Source organism: Gallinula chloropus (genome assembly GCF_964237585.1).
Source record: "Gallinula chloropus genome assembly, chromosome: 10".
NCBI classification, from domain to species: domain Eukaryota; kingdom Metazoa; phylum Chordata; class Aves; order Gruiformes; family Rallidae; genus Gallinula; species Gallinula chloropus.
Genome location: NC_140095.1, coordinates 18,096,805 through 18,116,050, shown reverse-complemented (window position 1 = coordinate 18,116,050; position 19,246 = coordinate 18,096,805). Strand labels below are relative to the sequence as shown.

General features: G+C 48.2%; 1 protein-coding gene across 1 annotated transcript; it reads right to left on the bottom strand.

Moving 5' to 3' along the window:
• Positions 1–7,029: 7,029 nt before the first annotated feature.
• Positions 7,030–12,688, bottom strand: BOD1 (biorientation of chromosomes in cell division 1; the record flags this gene model as incomplete). Its single annotated transcript, XM_084268830.1, has 4 exons — positions 7,030–7,896; positions 9,101–9,301; positions 11,091–11,215; positions 12,458–12,688. The coding sequence occupies 3 exons, from the start codon at positions 12,686–12,688 to the stop codon at positions 9,103–9,105; spliced, it is 555 nt and encodes a 184-aa protein (XP_084124956.1). The 3' UTR covers positions 7,030–7,896; positions 9,101–9,102.
• Positions 12,689–19,246: the final 6,558 nt, after the last annotated feature.

Genomic DNA, 19,246 nt, shown 5'->3' with positions numbered 1-19,246 from the left:
TGCTGTTGCCTCAGCAACCCCCTCCCCATACGTGTTGGAGCTGGAGCTGGTGTCTGCAGCTCTCCAACAGCGATGGGGGTCGGGGAGGCTGATGTAAATCTGTTAAGATGGAGCAGCATCCCAGCTGCCCTGGTGTGCTCCTGTGGCCCCAGAGAAACCACACTGGGCTCAGCGCTGTTTTAAAAGGAGAAAGAAATCTTTCCACATAATAAGCCCCTGAGGGTGGCTGCCAGATACCCCCCACCTTTGTGACATCTCTGGAGGGAGGGGATGGGATATTTTGGGGTGCAGTGTTACCCTCAGGGACCTGAAAATTGTGCATCCTTGAGCAGGAATGAGCTGGAACTGTCAGGTATCACCTGCGGGGCCAGCAGCTGCCAAATCCCACTTTTCCATGCCATCTCAGGAAAGATGGGCTTTTCCCTTGGATGATGGCTACATCCAGGCTCCCTTGCAGGAGGAAATTCATGCAGGGTTGGAGACAGCTGGTTAACCTTTTTGCAATGAAGCGGTGTGGCTTTTCCCTCAGGAGGAGGTTGGGGTGGGAAGGAAGGGGCTCAGGTGTGCCCAGGGTACAGGTGAGCTTGATTGCTCTACAAAACCCCTGAAGCTGGGGCTGAGCTAGATGGGAAATGCAGTGGGTGCCACAGCCTGGGGTGAGCAGAGAGGATGGCTCTCCAGAGCAAGGTAAGATTGAACTGGACTTTATTTGGGTTTTCTTCTGAGGTTTTGTGTTGGTAGGGTGCTTTTTGTGAGGTCTTGAGTTTGCAGTGTGGTTTCTGTTGGTGGAGGAAGCCAGTGAGTAGAAGGTTTGGAGTTCTAGTGTTGGAGGAGACCAGCTCAGGAGCTGGTGTTGGTAACTCTGAGGCTGGTTGTCTTGGTGAAGGTGGCTTTTGTTTTGCTGTGTTTTTATGGTAGAAGTTGACGATAACTTAACCTGCAGGACTAAGGCATAGCAGGAGGAGCTGGTGAAGGTGAACATTGTTATGTGAGGAGAGAGTGATTAATGTGTTGGTGTCTCACCATGGTGCTGTGGGGGAAGTTTTATGGCTGGTTTTTGGTTTGATTTTTTTTTTCCCTTTAATTTTTTTTTGTTGCAGTTGTGCTGCCCCCTTGTAGAAAATGTGAAATTGCTGAGTGTTCTCTGAAGCAGGATTATTTTATCTCTTTTGCAGAGTTGCAATGAAATGTGATGCTCACAGATGTCATGGGTTTCTATTTCTGTTACAAATCCCTTCCAAAAGGGATGCATTTACTGTTTGAAGCTGCTTGGACTTCTCAAAGGCCCCAACTCTGCAAAGCAAACCAGAGTCTTCTGTTCATATGTTTGCAGGGCAAAGCCCTGAGCTGGTTTGGGGATCTTCTCTTCTCTCTTCCCAAGCGCATCGGTAGCTGTTGTAAAGACACTAGTGCGAAAGGTTTCCTCCTGTGACAGCCAGTGAGATGAAACCTGTGAAATGCAAGGTCCTGGTGCTCCCTTAGCCTGGGCAGGTGGATTTGTTGCATTTTGCTCCCATGCCTTTCCTTGGGCTCATCCCAGTGCTGGAGGGAGTTTTCGGTGGAGCCAGCTCCCGGTCTGACGGCTGAGGTAGCACATTTCTCTGCGCTGTGGCTTCTGACAGCGTCTAGACACGGGCAGTTATTGCTGGGCTGGTTACTGCCCAGTCATGTTTCTGAGGCTGACTTGGCACTGATGTGGGCTCGCTCTTGAATCACAAAAATGCAAGAACTGGAGCTGTGGTTCTGATAGGATCTCAGGGCACTGCCATCCGGGGCCTCAGGCACGAGTGTTTCAGCCTTGACCTTGTTCAGACCAGATTGGGGAGCTGCAGATGAGGGGAGGCCAGAATTTACCCTTTCACATCCTAAATCTGTGGTTTTGCCCCTGATCACTTGGGCTGCGCTCTGTTCTCCCCAAACTCTCCCTAATCCTAATCGTCACTTGCTTCCCACTATTAACCCCCTTGAGAAGTTACTGTATCTGCCGTGTGGTTTGTGTTTAACACACAGAGAACTGGTGGAAGCGCTCGGTGAGAGCTGTCTGCACACCTTGCTGGGCTGGCTTGCTCAGCAGTTAGCAAAGGCTCTGGAGTCTTGTATCTGCTGGAGTTTTTTAAGTAGGCATCCGGACTGAGAAATGAAGCAATAGTTTATCTCCCTCTTATGGCCAGAGTCAGAATGACTGGGCTGCACATGCTGCTCGGTGGGTAGGAAGGGGAGCAGGGAGTTCCTGCACTTGTGGGCTTTGTGGATATGAGGGGCCATGACCTTTCACAAGGAATTAAGCTGCTTTCCCTTTAAGGAAGCAGATAAAAGGTATTTTTTGCTTATAATGTAAACAGGAAAATACCTGTGAAAGAGTTAAACTGCTCCACTTCCTTATGGATTTGAACAGGAACTGGAGAAACTGGTCTCCAGATTAGGGAGAAGCTGTGAGAACAGGATCCTGCTCAGTGGTGATGGCAGCTACAACCCCTACACTGGGAGAGGTGCTGTTAGAAAATTTGGCTGGTTCCCTGTCTTGCCCAGAATAGTGGTGTGTTTGAAGCAGGTGGTATATAAGCAGCATTATGACAGTGGGTGCTGCTCTTCCTACCTTTATTGATGTGGCAAAAAGAGAGTAAAACGCTTCATTGAATGTCCCAGGTATGATTTCTAACCCTCCTGGCACCTCTTCTTCTGGCTGAGATCAAAATGATATGTTGGAAATTCTCTCTTCCAGGCATGCTGGCTGTGCCTCGTTAAAACCAGTCATGCCTGTCCTAACAACAGGAGAGGAAGTGGATCTGGATGAGGTTTGGGTTTGAGACCCCTATGTTGATTCTGGTGTGAATTCAGACTGCTTTGGCAATGACCAGCTTAGTGTTTGGGGCAGGGGTTGGTTTGGCTCCCTGTCCTGACAGGGCCCCAGGTTTGACCCTTCTCTGTGCCAAGGATTCAGAGTTGTGGTTTGGACTTGCCTTCAGTCAGCAATGGCCATTCCCCTTTCCTGGAGAGGGGTTTTATTGCCTGATCTGTAGGCTGGGGACCCACAGGTCTCATATTGTGTCGAGATTCAAAACTGGGCTGGTTCTGAGTTCTGTAATAAATCTGAAGCTGCATTAACATGAGGTGGGAGTACTTGAATGATGAGGAAGGCTGGGTACTAATGAGTGAAGGACCAAAGATGCGATGTCTTCTAACATGTTACTCTTTCCTATTTGGATGTCCTCCCTTCAGCAGGAATGCTTGCATGTAGGTGCTTGGTTACAGGTGTCTGATCTAACAAACCTGCTTGCAATTACTCAGGGATTGAACTGGAGACTTGGGTTGGGCTCAGCTCTACCAGACAGAGACATCATGCGAGCTCTGGGATGGGATGTGGTTACAAACACAAGAGCAGTCACTGGAAAATACTGGCTGGTTTAGGCAGAGGGTAAATAGATAATGGTGACTTTGATTCTGCTTCTTTTGGTGAAGTATACTTGAGTCAGTTTATGACTTGCCAGTGGATTAGATACTAGTCAGTAAAATAGCTGATGAGGGTGGAGACCCGGTTTGGCTTGAATGTGGAGAGCTGGTTGGGCTTGAGTCTTTGTCCAGTGAGTTACCATCAGGTAGCAATGCTGCTAAGTGACACAGAAAAAGTGAGATGTCTCTTGAGCTGATGTTAAATTAATGCTGTAATTAATTAGCCTGAACCAAATGACCTGCCAAGAGCCTTCTTTGCAGTTGGAAAAGCGCTAGAAGAATGCCTGTGTGCAAAATCCAGGCTCAGGTGAAACCATGGTCTTGTTAAGGTGGTCAGGAGCTGCAGGGACTCTCTTTGTTGGCAAACTTGTTTTAAGTTAAATTGAAGCATCTTTGGAGTTACTGCCACAGAACAGCTAGATAGCAAGTATCTGGGGCAGCATTCACTTATTTTATGTAACAATTGCATGAGAAGTTGCAGAAGAAAAAAAAAAGCCTATTATAATTTATAGCAAGAGTCAGTTTTACTTTAAGACTGTTCTAAACACATTACTCATCACTTCTGTTCAGTACTTGTCATTAAGTTTCTCTTGGACTACAATATGTATGTTCATAAAAATAACATCATTGTGATTCCACCTAGATTGCTCCATGTGTTTGGTGGCCTGTGTTACATGTGTATTCTTCAGGAATAATGGGGAAAGGCAATGGACTTCTTTCAGTTTTTGTAACGTGTCAGCATTTGGGACAGTGTCAGAGGAAAAACCAGCAGAACTGTTGTAAGGCTGAGGTTCAGGTTTTTACATAAAAAAGGGAAAATAGATGGTGGGAAAGTAAGAGAAGTGCTGCAGTGCTGCAAGTAACACTTGAACTAAGATGTCTGTATCATATGAGAACTCCCACAACAACTAAGAGCCTTCCCTTCTCTGTTTTCTCTAGTAAGGCTGTAGATTTAGTTGGCTTGCTTAGGAGGACCTGATTATACTTGTCTTTGACTGAAGAACATTAGAGTTCAATGTCTGTGGAAACCTTAAGAATTCTATATCCAGTAGAGTTCTGGGTTATCTGGAGTGCAGGACTGTGGCATTTTCTGTTTTGCTGGGACATGTTAAACCCTGCAGGGCACCCAGCTCTGCAGGAAAGCTACAAAAACCTGGGCCACGCTGCTGGTGCCCAGACTAATTCCTCAAGCCTGCTTTTGCCAGAAGGGTCGGCTGGCAAAAGTTAATTAATACAGCCCGCTTCCTTGTGCTCTGGCTTAAGTGGCCAGTGATCCATCAAGCCCAAAGGGAGCCCAGGAAAGAGCAGCTGCTGAGGCAGTGCTGGAGGGAAGGGTGCTGACATCTACCTATGGCTTTTTGTGTGGCTGTCATCAGTGGCACCCTGCTCTCACTACTTCTTCCCCCCCATCTTAAGGACAGGGTGGGTTTTTTCTTTACTGTAATTTAATCATATGGGATGTGTGATTAATTACTTTAATAGCCAAGCAACAGCTAGAGTTTCAGCTACTGCATTATATGCCAACTTGGCCACGATTGGTGTGTGCCAGAATGACTGACTGGTGCATGGCAATGCAATCCTCCCAGAGAGGCTGGTGGGTTCTTCCTCCTCCACAGGGCTTGTGAAAATGCATTCACTGGTTCATAGTTAATCCATCTGATTCTACCTCCAAAGTCACAATCTGATGCTAAATGGTGTAATTAAACCCCCCAGCCTGGTGTTAAGGATTCACACCTAGAGTCTGTCACAGCCTACTGGTGAGCACGGGTACCAATGTGTGTGTCACCTTCAGTCTGTGTGTTCCTTGTATTGGGCCCAGTTCTTATACCAGGACTGGTGCAGGAGGGTGAAGCTTCTTTGCTTTAGAGACAAGCAAACAGGTAAAACGAGCCACAGGCATGGGCTAGCAGAACTCTGCAGAGGACCTGTGCCTCCTAGTTCCTGGTCCAGTACCTACCTACTGAGACAGGCTGGCTCCTGTGGGCTTTGGACTCGAGCATTTCCACAGGACAGAGCAGCCAGGGAGAGGCAAAGCTGGGTTTCCAGGGATCCAACTCAAACTCCCTGTGTGTTTTTAAATGGCAGCTGGTTGTGACTGGGTAGGAACAAGTGCACGTGGCTGGGACAGGCAAAGCCAAGGAAGCAGGAGACCTGTTAAGTTCCTCCACATTGTTAGTATATCAGATGAAGGAATGGTGCAATCTCTTGGAATTTATTAAAAGGATGAATGGATTCATCTGAGAGAAATTTTGAGGTACTAAATGACTGTTCAGGAAACAGGTGCATCCAACTCGAATGTGAGGACTCTGAGATCAAAGAGAAGGCCCCTTTGGCTGCTGAAGCTCATCCTCCAAATGTACAGCCCTGCCCCCTCAACACAAAGGCATCTAATTCTTTCTTGAATTACTGGAGTGTCTTTGACCTGCTGCCTCACCATCTTCTTGAGGACTGTATTTACCATATCCAGCGTAGCAATGTCAAGTGAGACACTAGCTTTGGTTCAACAGCCTACTACATGAGGAAACAATTTCACTTCTGCAGTAGGTACAAACTTGTTCTTTGTTCTGGTGTGAAGAACATCACTGAGTTATTGCAGCTGGAATTCCATTTCTATCAGCTGCCAGATACAAATGTGTATCAAAGGGCACTACCTACCCTTTCTTCCTCGTGGTAAGGACTCAGGTGTCCCATTAGATGTAAGGTATGCTTCCAAACCTTGTTCCCAGGCTCTGATCCAAACCAAGGACTCTGGAGCCCAAACATGAAAAACTATGATCCCCAATGTGGATTGGCTGCCTGATTGCATTAGGCACCTCAGTTCTGCTCTGAAAGTTCCCCTGGTCACTACAGTCGTGCACCACAGCCCTGGCACAGTGAGCATTAGGGTTCAGTTTAACACTGCACCACACTCAGAACAATAAATCCAGCTCTACTTCCTTTTAAAAAACTGGTGTCCCAACTCCCAGGCCACTTCTGTAATCCAGGCTTTGTCAGAATCCTTTTCACTTGCTCTCTAGGCTCTTGAACTTTCCCTGCCATTGAGAATAAATGGCTGAATTTCAAAGAAGTGGTCAAGGCACCCTACCAGGAGGTAAAAGATGGATCTTCTCCTGCCAAGAGCTGCCCTTCAGGCTCTTAGGGAAAACACCTGCTACTGATTTGGAGAGCAGTCTTTAACCACCAAATCAAGTGCAGGTGAAAGCCCTTTCCTCACCTACCCCTTGTCCTGTTCTAAAGCAGGAACACAAACCATGTAACACTGAGAGTTGAGCCACACAACCACATTATCCCAAAATACAGGGTTTTTTCAAGCTGTATTAGGGAAGCTAAGGGCAGTTCAGTTCTCTGATAGTTTTAGGGGTTTTTTGAGAGAGAGGCTTTATAATGGAGAGGAATACTGGTATCAATCTTATTTCATGATAATTTCTACTAACCATTCCATGTTGTCATACCTGGATTAATCTACAAAATGTGTAAGGTCACATTTCCTTTAGGGTTCCAGCAAGCAGACTCCTGGATTTCTTTAAGGTAGTTTTTCCTTAAGAAAAAAAAAATACTCAAAAAAGCTAGGGGTCAGAGATGCTTTTTGAAGTCTTTTATTGCAAAAGGTAGGGATGTTTGCTGGCAGCATATTTAATCACATTCTCTACTTGACTGTCATCCAGAGGACACTGCATGCATTCAAGCTGAAAGCATAGGACAGTTTCCACTAGGCACCTGAGAAATTTCATGGGAAAGTCTTTCAAGTTGAAAGAGACAAGTGTCAAACTAATCACCTCCTCTGGTACCCTTGGCTTCCCAGAGTTACCCAGGAAATAAGAATCAAATCAGCTATAGTCATAGCCAACCGTAAACGTTTTCCTGCAAGAATTCTCTAGATAACTGATCCTGAAGTGTTCTTTCCAGTTTTAAACAGGAAATGTCTTCCCTAAAAGCAGGCAGTGCAATGAGTTACACCTGACTTGGCCCCTACTACTTAGTGCTGCATTACACAGCAGAGGTGCATAATGCTTCCTCTTGTCTGGTTTATACCAAAGAAAATCTGACAGCTCTTAATTGGTCTCTGAGAGACTACCCCAACCCCAAAACATCTTTCCTTCCTGCTCCCAAGCCTACTGTCATCTCAACCATTTCCCTAGGCCCTTCAGACAAGGGCCAAGTCCCTTTTCCTTCCCACCCCTTGCCTGAAGACACAACTATCTAGAATACATGCTGCTCTCTGTATTGCAGTTAATAGCAAAAATATCTTCACGCTTTGGCTGTCCCTCCACATGTGGAACTCTGGGTGCATCTGAGTTTCACTGATTTCAGTGCCTTCCCACAGGTCTGATAAAGGTCAATCATCTTTGGCAGTCAGCAATCCTGCACCCAACGGAACAAGTAATCCAGTGCCAATCTAACAGGACACGTGTTTTGCAACTGCAGCTGCTGAGTATCAGGAATTCGCTGCAAGACAAAAGAGAGTTCTATTCTTACCTTCACAAGTAAACGTATTTCATCGCAGAATAGATGAGAACATTTTAATTAACAGCTGCACTTAGCTGCAGGTTATAATGGACTTTACTTGAACCACACAAACACACAGATCTGTCAAAGCATTAAGCCTGCAAGTCACAGGTAACTAAGTAACTCAGGATGATACTACAGGCACTTTAAGTTAAAAGTTGTGAAGTTAAAAGTTGTGCTAGTTGCTCTAATCATCCTAAGAAGAGATAGTCAGTTCCTTATTCCTTCTTAATAAATTAGAAGTAGATTGTAAGGAAAACTTTTGCTTTCAGAAAGCCCCAGCAGACTAAACAATTCACAATTAACTTCCTTTCACGCTGCATGGTTTTAAATTCCTTAGCAGAGCTGCAGATTGAGTATTTCCATCAGTACAGTGGTTCCTCAGTAGTGTGCACACAGGCCTCACTAGTCAAACCAGCATTAAGATGCAGGGTCTTAGCAGAGATAGGTGCACGGTCATTTGTGTTGAAACAGAGTAGCGATTACAGCCTCCTGAGGCCCCCTGAGTTATTTTAATCACAAAAGCCAGAATGAACTTGTTTGCAACAATATCACCCTCAGTCCTTTCAGCTGGAAAGATAGAGGTTGCTCTATTTAAACCAGATTTGGAATGAACAGCTCTTTGCTCCCAGAGACATTACCCTTACTCCAGCAGTATTTCAGTCACTAGCAGTTCAACACTCCAACCTATGTTCTAAAGAGGAGCTATCTAAAACTTTCAATGCTAAAGCACAATAACTTGTCACCACTCTACTTTCAGCTGCATTTCAGTAAAGGATATATATTTTTAATCCATTTGAATTGCTGTGAAAGCAATCCAGCCAATTCCATGTCAGTTACTGCTGGATATGCTTTTACAGGAATAAAAGGCCTTTTGGTCTGATCCAAAACTAGCACTGGCAAAGTTCACAGTGTTCCTTGATAGCTGTTTTACATCATACCTATGTCTTCAGTCCTAAGATATTTTTAGCAGACACTTAAGTGGAAGCAGCTCAGATGACACTCTGACATTGACAACGTGCTGACAATCAGTGTCCTCCCTGTCAAGCCAGGAAGAATACAATGTCTTTTCTGTCTCATGTTACACAAGCTACAGAGATGAGGTACATGAAAAATGTAAGTAGTAAGTGTGGAGATACAAGACCTTTAGGAGGCATCCTGAGATGGAGCAGGAGGATCCTTAGTCTCGGGCTCTGGAGGAGGAGCTGGCACACTTTCCTCTTTCTTCTGTGCAGCCAAAAATTCATGAATCGCCCTCTCTATCTGGGGCCTGAAGATGTGGTTTAGTTTTGGATCCACCACCTGAGAAATAATTCTGTCCACTCCAGCTTCCAGCATTCCTGACCTTGAACAAAGACAAAGCAGTCATTCAGCTCCTCTGAAAAACTTCTCCCCAATCTCCTCCAGTAATTCTCCAGAGCCCTCCTGTCAACTGCAATTAGCATTAACATGGTGAGAACTGCGGCCCACTCAGTAGATCCTTAACAGAGAGTTGTTTCAATCACCTATTTTCCCCCCCCACCCCCTCTCACTTCTCCCTACAGAATTAACAACTGACATCTGGTCTCCCAGGTACTTAAATGACATGTTGGACAAGAGCCACTTTAATAGGGCTCATGTGGAAATGAGGTCAACATGAAAGCAAACAAACACATTTTGGCACAAACAAGGGAAACAAGCTATTCTGAGGAGGAGGGCAGGTGAGAGCAGCATCTTTTTTTTGGCTCACTTGAGGGAGAAGAGGCCTGTCCCCTAATAACATTACTGTCACTCACCCCTTGTAACTGTTAGTCTAGACAGATGGGTATTAATTATAAAAACAAGCACATGTAGCACACAGCAAAGTTTCTGGAACTGAACACTAGTAATTGCAGTGACTTATTACTTCAGGGGCTGCGTCAGGCTCTTGGATTGTGGGGCACAGGCTGTCTAGCAGGCTTAAGTCATGTCTGCAAGGGAGCAGGGGACAGGAAATGGGAGATGCTGCCCAGCGCTCGGAAAAGGAGCCGCAAGACTCCTGAGGCCACGAATGCCGGTGAGCAAGCGGGTGCTGGGTCGCAGCACGTCACCTCCAGGTACTGGCACACAGACCTGTGCATGGAACAAAGGATGGGCACATGTTGGCACTCTCAGTACTCAGTCTTGCAACTACAGGAGTGACAGGGACTTGTCACACTCCCTAACACTGTCTATTCTTTGTGCTATTACCCTTCTCAAAGGGAGCACCTGACATTCTCATTACAGACTCTCTCATGTAACAGTCTTCACCTATCTGTGTCATTCTAGTGGTAATGTGGAATAAGAAGCAGCATTAAATGATAAACCTGTCTCAAGGACTCCAAGACAGGAAACTCAGTACTTGAAGTGGACAGCCCCTTCCCTAATTACATATTAAATGATGTTACCTACTAATACAGGTTCTATCAAGTGCTCTGAAATAGTTTCTTCTGTGTGTGAGACACTCTATTAGCTTCCCTTACAGCATAAATGCCATTATCAAGTTCCCTACTGCCCTCCCTCCATAGCTTTTACTATAAAGTTTTTATCTGTGACTGAGCTAAGGTTCATGCTTCAGACTGCAGTGAGTTAGCAGCAAGAGGTACTAACCCTAAATCTCTAAGCAGCATGGTTTAAGCTGGTTCTCCTGTCATACACTACCTCAAATAGCTACCTTCTGCTGGGTGGAATCAGGTTAGCTCACTCTGGTTGCTGCCTGCTAGTGGTCAGACTCTACTTAAGCAACTGTGGCATCTTCAGGATTTTTCCTTGATGTGATGTAGGCTCTTCTCTGAAAATAAAGGTCAAGGTCATTCAGCTCAGCACATCAGCTATGGTTTTGCTAGCAGGCAGCACTGGCTATCTGCAGCAACAACTTGGCTAGACAGCAAGTATGAGCACTTATCCCTGCTGGCCACCTCGTGAAGGTACCAGTTTCAGGAAGAGCAGTGCTGTAAGCTTCTTACTGCGAGCTGAGACTGCATCCACCATTACACTGAAACTCAGGAAAGCAGAACAGAAAGTGGTGTGAAAATCTTAATTCTGCACGTTCTCATTTGACTCCAGTGATGATAATAAGTTAACATATTATTTACCAAATAGTTTTACCATTATTTTACAGAATGTTGCTTACTTACTGAATCACACTCTGCCTTAGCCCATTTCGTAATTGGTTCTTGTTCATTGCTGGATTCCACTCCTGTTTGTCCAGGTGGGTTGATACAAAGTTGTCTACTTTCTGCCTCAAATTCTGATAGGCTGGCTAAATAAAAAAAAAAAAAAATTAAAAAGATCTGGTTAAACAATTAAAAGATTTCAAAATGATCCCATCAGAGTCCTTCATAGTACATCGTTTGCCATGTACAGTACTGTTCTGTTGTCTATCTTCTTCATCCTTTCACTTTCTGTACAAAGGTATGCTTGTTTTACCTAAGAACACAACCAGTAATTGCAAAGAACAGTTGGTCAGTGTGCCATTATGATAATTTAAATAGCTGCATAGATTGGTTTTAAAATTGTGGTCTACTTGGACTATTACTTAGTGAAATGCAAACTGCCTGTGCAGACAGGAGTTGTTCAAGCAGGGTTCTTATTGTCTGGAAACACTCCCTCACAGAATTCAGAGGAAACTGGATGAGTAATACTGTCACTAAGAAAGAACTTTTATTATTTGCTCCTGTGATACCAACAGAGAAGATAGTATGTGGGTTTTATCAGTGGAAACTTAATTCTAGTGAACAGGATTTGAACTAACAAACCCACATAAATATATCCAGATCCTGGTACTGTGCATGGAAAAGACAAAAAGATGGCAACAGATAAATTTCAGAATTTGATACACAAGATGATGAATGAAAGGGTTGGTAACAGAGGTGCAGTGTCTGTCCTGGGCAGCAAGATCAAAGGTTATCCTCACAGAGGTGCTCTGACCTGTGGCTGTTCTGTACAGCTGACCTGATGTGGCTTCAGGAATGGTTGTTACTACAGCTGCTGGGGGGGCCTGGAATGATGACTGCAGGTCCCAGAACAGGAGTCTTGATGAAAGCATAATTGTTTAAGAAAGCAAACCAGTGGTTAATTTTGACACAGCAATTGTGGACAATCCAAGCTCAGAATTGCCAGCAAATGCTCAGGTGTTCATGTTGTGACTGCGAAAGAGAATAGTTTCCAGCAATGATCTGCCAACATCTACTTGAGAAAGTAAGGACATCGTTCTCCTCACAAGGCCTGGGCTGGAAAAGGGAAACCTCCTGGATCCCCTCTGGGGTGCTGCCGTCGCTTGGAGCCCGGCCCACCCCTGGAGCAGCCCGGTCACAGCGAGGGAGAGAACCCCCGCTGAGCGAGAGAGCCGCCCCGCAGCCGGCCCACCCCCGCCCCGAGTGCGGGACGGCGGGGGAAGAGGGGAGGGAAGGGACGGCGGGTGTTCCTCCGGCCTGAGGAGGAGACGCCGGCCGCTCCCCTGCGATCCCGGGGGCTGCCGTCCCGCCCGGTTCGGCGGCGCTACCTTGGTGTCCACGTCGGCCAGGCAGTCCCGGCGGAAGCCGTCGAACAACCCGCGGCTCTTGAGCTGTTCCACGATGATGGCGATGAGCTGCGCGTCGCCGGGCGGCAGCGAGGCTGGGTCGGTGGCGCCGGGCCCCGAGCCGGAGGCCACGCCGCCCCCACCCCCTCCGCCGCCTGCTCCGCCACCACCCCCGCCCGGGGCGGCCCCGCCGGCGCCGCCGCTCTCAGACATGGCCCACGGCCTGCGCCCGGGGCCCGCCAGCGGCTGCGCTCCGCTTGCCCGCGGCCTGCGGCACCGCGACCGTCGCCGTCGTCGTCGTCGCGCCCCGTTCTTCGTAACCCTGGCGCGCTGCATCACGGGGAAGCGAGTCCTCTGCGGGAAGCACCGGTATAGCCGTGGGCCGCTGGGCGGCTCGGCAGAACTACGAATCCAGCGGTGCGCCGCGACGGCAGCGCCACCAGGCAGCGGAGCGGCGGGCGCCTTGCGTTCGCAATGCAGCTTGGGAGCCGTAGTTCGCACGGCGCTCCCGTGCCGGCCTTACCCTGCTCCCCCTGTCCGGGAGCGGGGCTGCCCACAGCCCGCCCCGCCGGACACAGGACGTCCAGCACCCTGGGTCAACCCGCAGCGGAGTCAGTCAGGCCTCTGCTGCGCGGGTCTGCGCCAGGGGCAGGGGGCTCCGGGTTTACCTCAGGCCCTCGGGACTGCGGCTCGGTGGCCTGGGATCCCCGTCCCGGGGAGGAGTTCGGACTCCTCGGGGGGGTATCCGCCGGCTTGCGGCGTTGGGGTGTTTTCCGGGGGTGTAGTGCGGGCAGACTCCTGTAAATTCAGAAAAAAATCCACTGACGTGTCAGCATCCCGGATCTGTGCCGGGACCCGACCTCCATGCGCTGCTCAGCTCAGAGGCCAGGGCATCACCTGCCCCGGTACCGGTCCCTGGGGAGCGGAGGGGGCCCTGCTGAAGGTGCTTGTTCTACTGTGCACACTTAGACTACCGGTGCCGTTTACTGTTCTGGTTACATCTGCAAGTTACAGGGTGCCAATTCTGTGTATTAGTTGTTATTTCTTTCCTAGTCACGTTGTAAAGAAGAGCTGGACTCGTGTGGCTATCGCCATCCTAATGCCGGAGGACAAGCCATGCGTGAATGTAATAACCCACTCCTCCCAGCACTGCACAGATGCACCTTCACCTTGCTTCCCGTATGCTGCTGAATAAGCAAAAAGCTGGTGATGTTTTGTGTGCGGCGCATTGTCCTCCTCTACCTGATTAAAATTCAGCGGCTCTGAGAAGCGGCATAAGCTGTCCCTTTCCATCTGGCACCTTTGAGGAGAGAAGAGGGGAAAATCACAGTGTGCGCAGAGCCCGAGCCTTGCACTGACAGAAGCATCTTGTGCCACTGCTGTGTTCTGCAGGGACATGAGCACTCTCCTGCTGGAGCAGAAAAGCTGTCCCTCTGTCCAGACACCTTGTTGCTGTCATTAGTCCATCTTGGCTATCTTGAAGTTAGGCATAAAACCCCCACGACTCATCCCAGCACTCGGAAGTATCCAGGGGCTTGCATTCCTGCCTGACAGCTGCCCACAGTCCTTTCTCCCCACAGCTTGTGACCAGCTCACACCAGCACGTGCTTGGTGCATCGTACTAGGTGCGGGCGCTGTCCTTCCGTGTGAGGATAACCCTGGATAAGAAAGCATCACTCTAGCTGTGTCCCAACTGGATGCACGGGGCCGTGCTGCTTACTGCTGGTTCGGGCCCTGTGCTGGTGCAGTGCAAGCAGCAGCATCGCAGGACACATAGGATCATAGAATTGTAGGGGTTGGAAGACACCTCAAGAGATCATCAGGTCCAACCCCCCTGCCAAAGCAGGCTCCCTAGGACATATCGCTCAGATAGGCGTCCAGATGGGTCTTGAATATCTCCAGAGATGGAGACTCCACCACCTCCCTGGGCAGCCTATTCCAGTGCTGTCACCCTCGCTGTGACACGCTGAGGGCCGCTCTAACCCGCGCAGAGATGCTTTTCCTAAGACCAAACCCTGGCACCTCCCGGTTCGGTGTTTTGTAGGGGACACGGCTCTGACTCCTCCCCGATCCGAGGGGGGACTGGAGCAGGTGGCGGCAGGCAGGGGCCGGCACCGGCTGCCCGGGCGGGTTTCCCCGGGGGAGCGGCGCAGAGCGTGGGCCCCAGCAGAGGGCAGGCGGCGGCCGGCGGCGGTACCGGGGCCGGCACGGTGCAGCCTGCCCTCTCGGCTGGCGTCATCCCGCCGGGCTGGGACGTAATTCAACGATTAGCGTCATTAGGGAGCCGCGGAGGCCGGAGGTGTGGTCTCTGTCTGCCTGCGTAAATCGCAGCTGCTCAGGCAGCAGCTGAGCAGGAGCTCAGGAGAAGGTGGGATTTTTCCATGAGATTCCTGCTGGCCTGGGAAGAATGTCATCTTCTCTCTGCATGGCTGGGAATGAGCTGCCTAACGGCAAACCCAGCCTCCCAACGGTACACTGCATCCAGCAGAATCCAGCCCAGGCTTGAAAATCCCTTCCAATTAACAAATTACTCAAAGAGGCTGTGAGCATCCATGATACAGGAGAGGTAAAGCCTTAGTGCAAGCCCCTCTTTCCTATGATGTCTCCCAGCTGCAGCACCCAGAGCAGTTTATTGCTTCAGTTAAACTCTGTCACCATCCCCAGCCACAGCAGCTTGTCTGGAAGCGCCTTGATGGTGCCGAGATAGGAAAGCAGTGCTGACGCTGCCCTTCCTAGCCAAGTGCTCTGCACAGTCCCTATGCTAGGCCCCTTCCTTTATCTGTAGGTGGATGCAGTGATCTGTTTGTCAGCATGGCACGGAGGGAGGGACACGCAGTTGGTGTTTCAGGGTGTGGGGGAAGGGGTAAACCTGGTGTTTAGCAGGGATAATGGGAATTCACAGGTTCCTCTTCGAAGCTGGCAGGCTGTGTGACCTAGGTCAAGCAGTGTTTCATAGTTTTGAGATCTGTAGCTGGGGCAGAGAAAGAACATGGTGTTTAATCTCTCTGGGTATTTTTGCCCAACATCATAGCACATCAGCAAGCATATTAAACTGGTGTGTTTTTGCAGGGAGGACTGCGTCCCTCTCCTTGCATCAGATCTCTAGTACAAAATTTATGAGATCTGTGAACTCTCCTTACATCCACGCCCTCAAGGAAAGCTTTAGGCAGGTCACACAGTTCAGGTCAGTAGGAGACTGAGGTAAGGAGAAGCCTTACCTGTTTGCTGCTTCTTTTGAAGTCATACTTCTCACAGTGGTATAAATGCTTAGGCTGGGGGGAAGCAAACTTGTAAACCTGAGGGAGGAAGTTTTATTTCAGGAGAAATAAATAGGAATAACGAAGAGTTATTTGGATGAAAATGACAAAGCAACGATTTTTAGCCTTATTTTCCTATGTTACAATCCCCATGAGACCCATTCCTTTGGCTGACCAGGTAGATGAGGATACTTAATTGTACTTTGAATTTATAAAGGATGGGCCTTCCAGGGTCACACTTTCTGTCACTGAGACAGAGCTCCATCTTTTTTCTTTTTTTGCCTGTGTTTGCCACTGCTGCATTTCAGGTTTCCTCTTTTCTCAGCCCCTGTTCTCCACTCACCCTCCTGTCGCCGCTATCGCAGGAGCTGTAACCCAGCACCTCTTTCCATGGAAATCCTGATACCACAGGGAAAAAGTTACCCTCCGTTACAGCTGCCTATGAAGAGTTCATGGACATTGTAATTAGCTGACAAAACCAAACTGTTCCATACAAGTGGTGTGAATGAAGTGTGGTTTCATGGGTGTTTAAGTCCGTCCTGTCCATTAAAGTCATTGTAAAACTAGCACTGTTGTGTAGGTCCTGTATGATCCTTCTGTCTTGGGAGGGGTGTGTAGCTGGCAGCCTGGTGCTCACCATGCAGAATACAGGGCAGTTGAGTCCTGCTTGCCTTTTTTCTCTCTGATGACACTCATCTGGGGCCCTGTCCACCCAGATTCTGATTTTCATTAAGTCTGTAGAAATGTAATTACGGTTGAGGGGTGTATCCTGTATTGCGTTATCCCTCTGCGAAGATACGAGTTTGTTCCCTTCCTCAGCAGTGGAGACCAGCTTTCTACCTTTGTTCATGCTTTTGTTCAATACCAGGTCTGGTATCATCTGCCCATCGCCAGTGCTTGGGAACAGGGCAGCTGGGGGAGAAGCAGGAAAGGCCAGAATGTATTGTAAACCCCGTCTCACACAGTGCTGTTGGCTTTTCCAGGTTTGACAAGATTTCTGACTTAGACCAGATGTGTGGCTTTTCCCTGCAGAGCAATCTAAGATACCAGGCACTGATCATGAGGATTTGGGATGGGGGTAGTCACTGTGGCAGGGAAGAGGGGAAAGGAGATTCATTTTCCTCTCTTAAGGTTATCCCCCTCCAGCTCCTGGATTGTTAAAAGACACAGACAGTGTGGGGGAGACATAGTTGGCAGTTTTCTCTTCCTTGTCCTGGCAACCTCTGGCTGCAAAATCAGAAGCCCGTCACTGAGCCTGGTTTCTGACAGCTTTGCCCTTGCCAATCATTAGGCAGAGAAACCTGGAATAGGTGGCTGTGGCCAGGCACTGTGTGTGCTGAAACGCAGATGGAATTGCCATGGGGACCGTTGCAGAGGTGGAGGGTGAACCTACGTGTTCACACACTCCCACTGCCTCTCGCACACACAGATTGCTAGCAACAAGATGATTAAACTCTGGCTGTTTTAGCTGAAAAATTGTTGTGTTCCAGTTAGTGCTGGGTTTCTTGATAGATTAGGCCACAGAGCTTTGAAGAGGGACTGTGACTTTGCACCGCTTATGTGTTTTGGGTTTGGGAATAGGTAAGCAGCTCAATGTGTTTGGGGGAAAATCATATATATTAAAACTGGAATAGTAAATTATGAGCTGTATCAGTAATTTGGGAGTGGTGGGGAGCAGAGGCTGCCTGGGATGCTTCTGAAATTGCAGATAATGCTCCTGGCATAAAAGCTCAGATGTTCCTGTGTCCATCTAAAACATGAATGGTGACTTGAACTCGCAGTGCTCCAAGATGTCCCTCATTACCAGCTCTGCAGAGCTTGGTGCTGGGGAGGGATTTGGGGCAGAGAAAGAGTGACACATCTCTTCTGATATGAGGAATCAGGGTGGTGTGAAAGAAAGTCTGGGTTAACCCCAAGAGGTTAGACAATGCTCGATAGGTATGCAGGCATTTCCTTCTCTGAATGGAATACCACCCCCACCCCCAGTAAAGTTAACGGATTTGTAAATTAAAAATATTAAAATTATTTTAAAAGATTTCTCTCCTAATATTCATGTAGGAGAAGCCCCCTAGGAATCTTGCCATTATCAAAAAATATAAGGCCTTACTAGTGTTGCACTTTTAATTCTGTTGCTCCAGCCTAGTGTGTGCAAAACGGGTGTCTGACAGCTGTGTGTGTTTGCCATGGAAAGTAACATCGGTGCTAGGTTTCATCAGCACCTGCAGGAAAGGCTTGCAGGATTGGAAATGGGGTTACAGGAGATGGAGAAGACCATGAATGGGGCACAATTTTGCTCCAGTAATTCCATGTCCCTGTAAAACACTGCTGAAGCCAGAGTTGTTATCGAGTCAGCTGTAGCTTGTGCAATGTGAAAACCAGCTGCTCCTGGGTAGGAGCTGTGGATGCTGCCTCCCTTTCTCCCTGCACTGGGACCTCCAGCAGTACAGACCCAAATCTGGTTTGCTGTTATTAGCAGGTGAGCTTTTTCCCTGGTGTGTTTGCAACCTAGATATTGCCCTGATATGCTTGGGCATGAGAACTGTAACATGCGACTTCGTACAGGCCGACTGTAAACCAAGGTGAATCCGGCAGCAGTGTCAATGAGGCTAAATTAACTCCTCTCCTTTAGGAGCGTACAAGCAATGCTTGGCTGGCTTTCCCTACTTTTTGTAGGGTCCTGTCATTTTGCAGCAGCTCAGATTCTGTTCCCTTTGTGTGGTGGGCTGGAGCTGTTTGTGGATGCAACCCCAGTCCCCTGCACTGTGGTGGTAACCAGAGCACAGTGCACAAACCTCCAAAGCAGAGAAAATGCGTGTGTGAGAGAGTCGCCAGTTCCAAGCTCGCTGTTGAACCTTCACATCAGACTTTGAACTAGTTAATGCAGTATTTGCCATGTGTTGGGTGGGTCGGGGTCAGCGCTGCAGTGAGCTTTCTTTGGTAGCCAGAGGAAGTGCCAGAGTTTTTAGATCCTGTGGATTTACAGGATGAACAGCTTGGCTACACAGGTGGCAAATTATTGAAAGAGTTGAGAGGTCGGAGGAATGTTCCCCAGCCCATAATTCTCTCCTGAAGAATGTGCACCACGCACCCAGCCTGCCAACCTTTCAGAGGATCCAGAGCCCTAGAAGAAAACGTGTGTTCCCTGCGTGTTTGCCATTTGTGCTGGGCCACATATTATCCATGGAACACATGCTGTATCTATGACACACTTGCTGAGCACCCTCAACTCAGGCTAAGGCCCCAGTCCTGCAAATGTGCTAATGGTGACAATTCCAGTACAGTATATTTACTCTTCAGGTTCAATTTCTGTGTGTTGCTTGCAAGACTGGGGCCTATAGCATTATAACAACTATTACTGGTGGAAAACACTATATTGCAATTTATATATTGGTTTATATGTTAATGTATACATGCATGTATATGCATAATATGTGGGTGTTGTAACAGCAGGTATACGGGGATTAGGGTAGACAGAATTTGTTATGCCCCTCTCCAGAGCAGTATCTGTTCGGTG